The 1538-nt window shown below is 32.2% G+C and overlaps 1 protein-coding gene across 1 annotated transcript; it reads left to right on the forward strand.

Annotated features, from left to right (window-relative positions):
• Positions 1-5: 5 nt before the first annotated feature.
• On the forward strand, positions 6-833 carry LOC111674585 (the record flags this gene model as incomplete). Its single annotated transcript, XM_046955879.1, has 2 exons — positions 6-363; positions 435-833. Coding segments are annotated over 2 exons (492 nt in total), but the record flags the coding sequence as incomplete, so codon positions are not given.
• Positions 834-1538: the final 705 nt, after the last annotated feature.

Consider the following 1538-nt stretch of genomic DNA (forward strand, 5'->3'; position numbering starts at 1 on the left):
AATTGCCCCGTAATGCCCAAGTCGGCAGCGTAGCCTCTGTTCACACTTTGGACAAGATTGGCAAACGTGAAATCGTAGGCTATGGCTGGAACGGTACTGCCTGTTATGCTGATCGTGTCGATTATCCCATGCCTGCCATTCGTTTCCGTGAGGCCACCAATGAAATTAATGCTTTGCGCGAAAAGGAGAAGCAAGATTGGAAGAAATTGAGCAATGAGGAAAAGAAAGCCTTATACCGTGCCAGTTTCTGTCAAACTTTTGCTGAAATGAAGGCCGGTACCGGTGAATGGAAAATGCATTTGGGTATGGGTTTGATTTTCACCACCTTGGCTCTCTGGGTTGCCATTTTCATGAACACCTATGGTAGGTTTTTGTTAAACATTTCCTAAATTATATTAGTTCCATTTGTTTACAAAACAAAATTTCTCTTATAGTCTACGATGAAATGCCCGTTACCTTCGATGAAGAACACCAAAAGGCTCAATTGAAACGTATGTTGGATTTGGAAATGAACCCTGTCACTGGTATCTCTTCCAAATGGGACTACGAAAACAAGAGATGGAAGTAAATTATTGCAAATTGTTTTCATCAATTGCTAGCCAATGGCTAAACAATATGTGTATTGTGTACTTTATATAAAACAAAAAATAATTTAAGTAACCAAAACCAACCAAAAACAACAAAATCTGTTTTTCTTTCCCCTCTAGCAGCTATTTCCTTATATGATTTAAGAGCAAAGCTTTAAAATACTTAGAACAATTTATGGTATAATGATCAAACTAATACATGATAGAAGAAAAACAAAGGCAAATAGAAAACTAAAACAAAAGAAATTTTAATTTTGTTTTAATTAAAAATTAGCAAGCAAGGATTTACTATTAGTAAGTTTTATGTGATAGTGCTTCATATTTTCTGATATATATTTTGCCGGAATTCACATGAAAACATAACAAAGCAGCTCCCTCTATTTGTCAAATATATTGTTAAAAATATTTATTCTTCTGGCAATATTGTTGGGAAATCTTGGTGTAAAACTAACAAACAATTTGCTAGCAAAACTTTTCACTCAAACAAGAATTTGCTATATTATATAAAGATATACCCCCATATTCATAAATGCTTAATAAATTAGTTAATGGTTAATTCTACGAATTTTGTATGAAAAATGTGCATAATAAACTTAAAATAATCAATTGATATCTTTATGAATACGGGGAATAAAGATAAACCCTCTCATTCACAAACAAAATTTTTATTTTATAAACGGTTTATAAAATAAATTTTGTATGGAAATTTTGTTTATAAGGGGGAAAGAATATGCTAAGAAATTAAGGCGTTTTCAACGAAATTGCTTTGGATAAGTAAAGTAAATGTTGAATAATAAATTTTACAATCCAATTTGTAGTTTAGGCAAGAGTCCGTTTTGCAGTTTATTTTATATAACAGTTTTAAATCTAATCGATCGATAGTTGGGCAGTCGTGAATCTACATTCTAGTGTATCTTCTGTTATTTAGACAAGTCTATAGTTTGGTCCATA

This window comes from Lucilia cuprina, unplaced genomic scaffold, assembly GCF_022045245.1.
Source record: "Lucilia cuprina isolate Lc7/37 unplaced genomic scaffold, ASM2204524v1 Scaffold_404, whole genome shotgun sequence".
In the NCBI taxonomy this organism is placed as follows: Eukaryota; Metazoa; Arthropoda; class Insecta; order Diptera; family Calliphoridae; genus Lucilia; species Lucilia cuprina.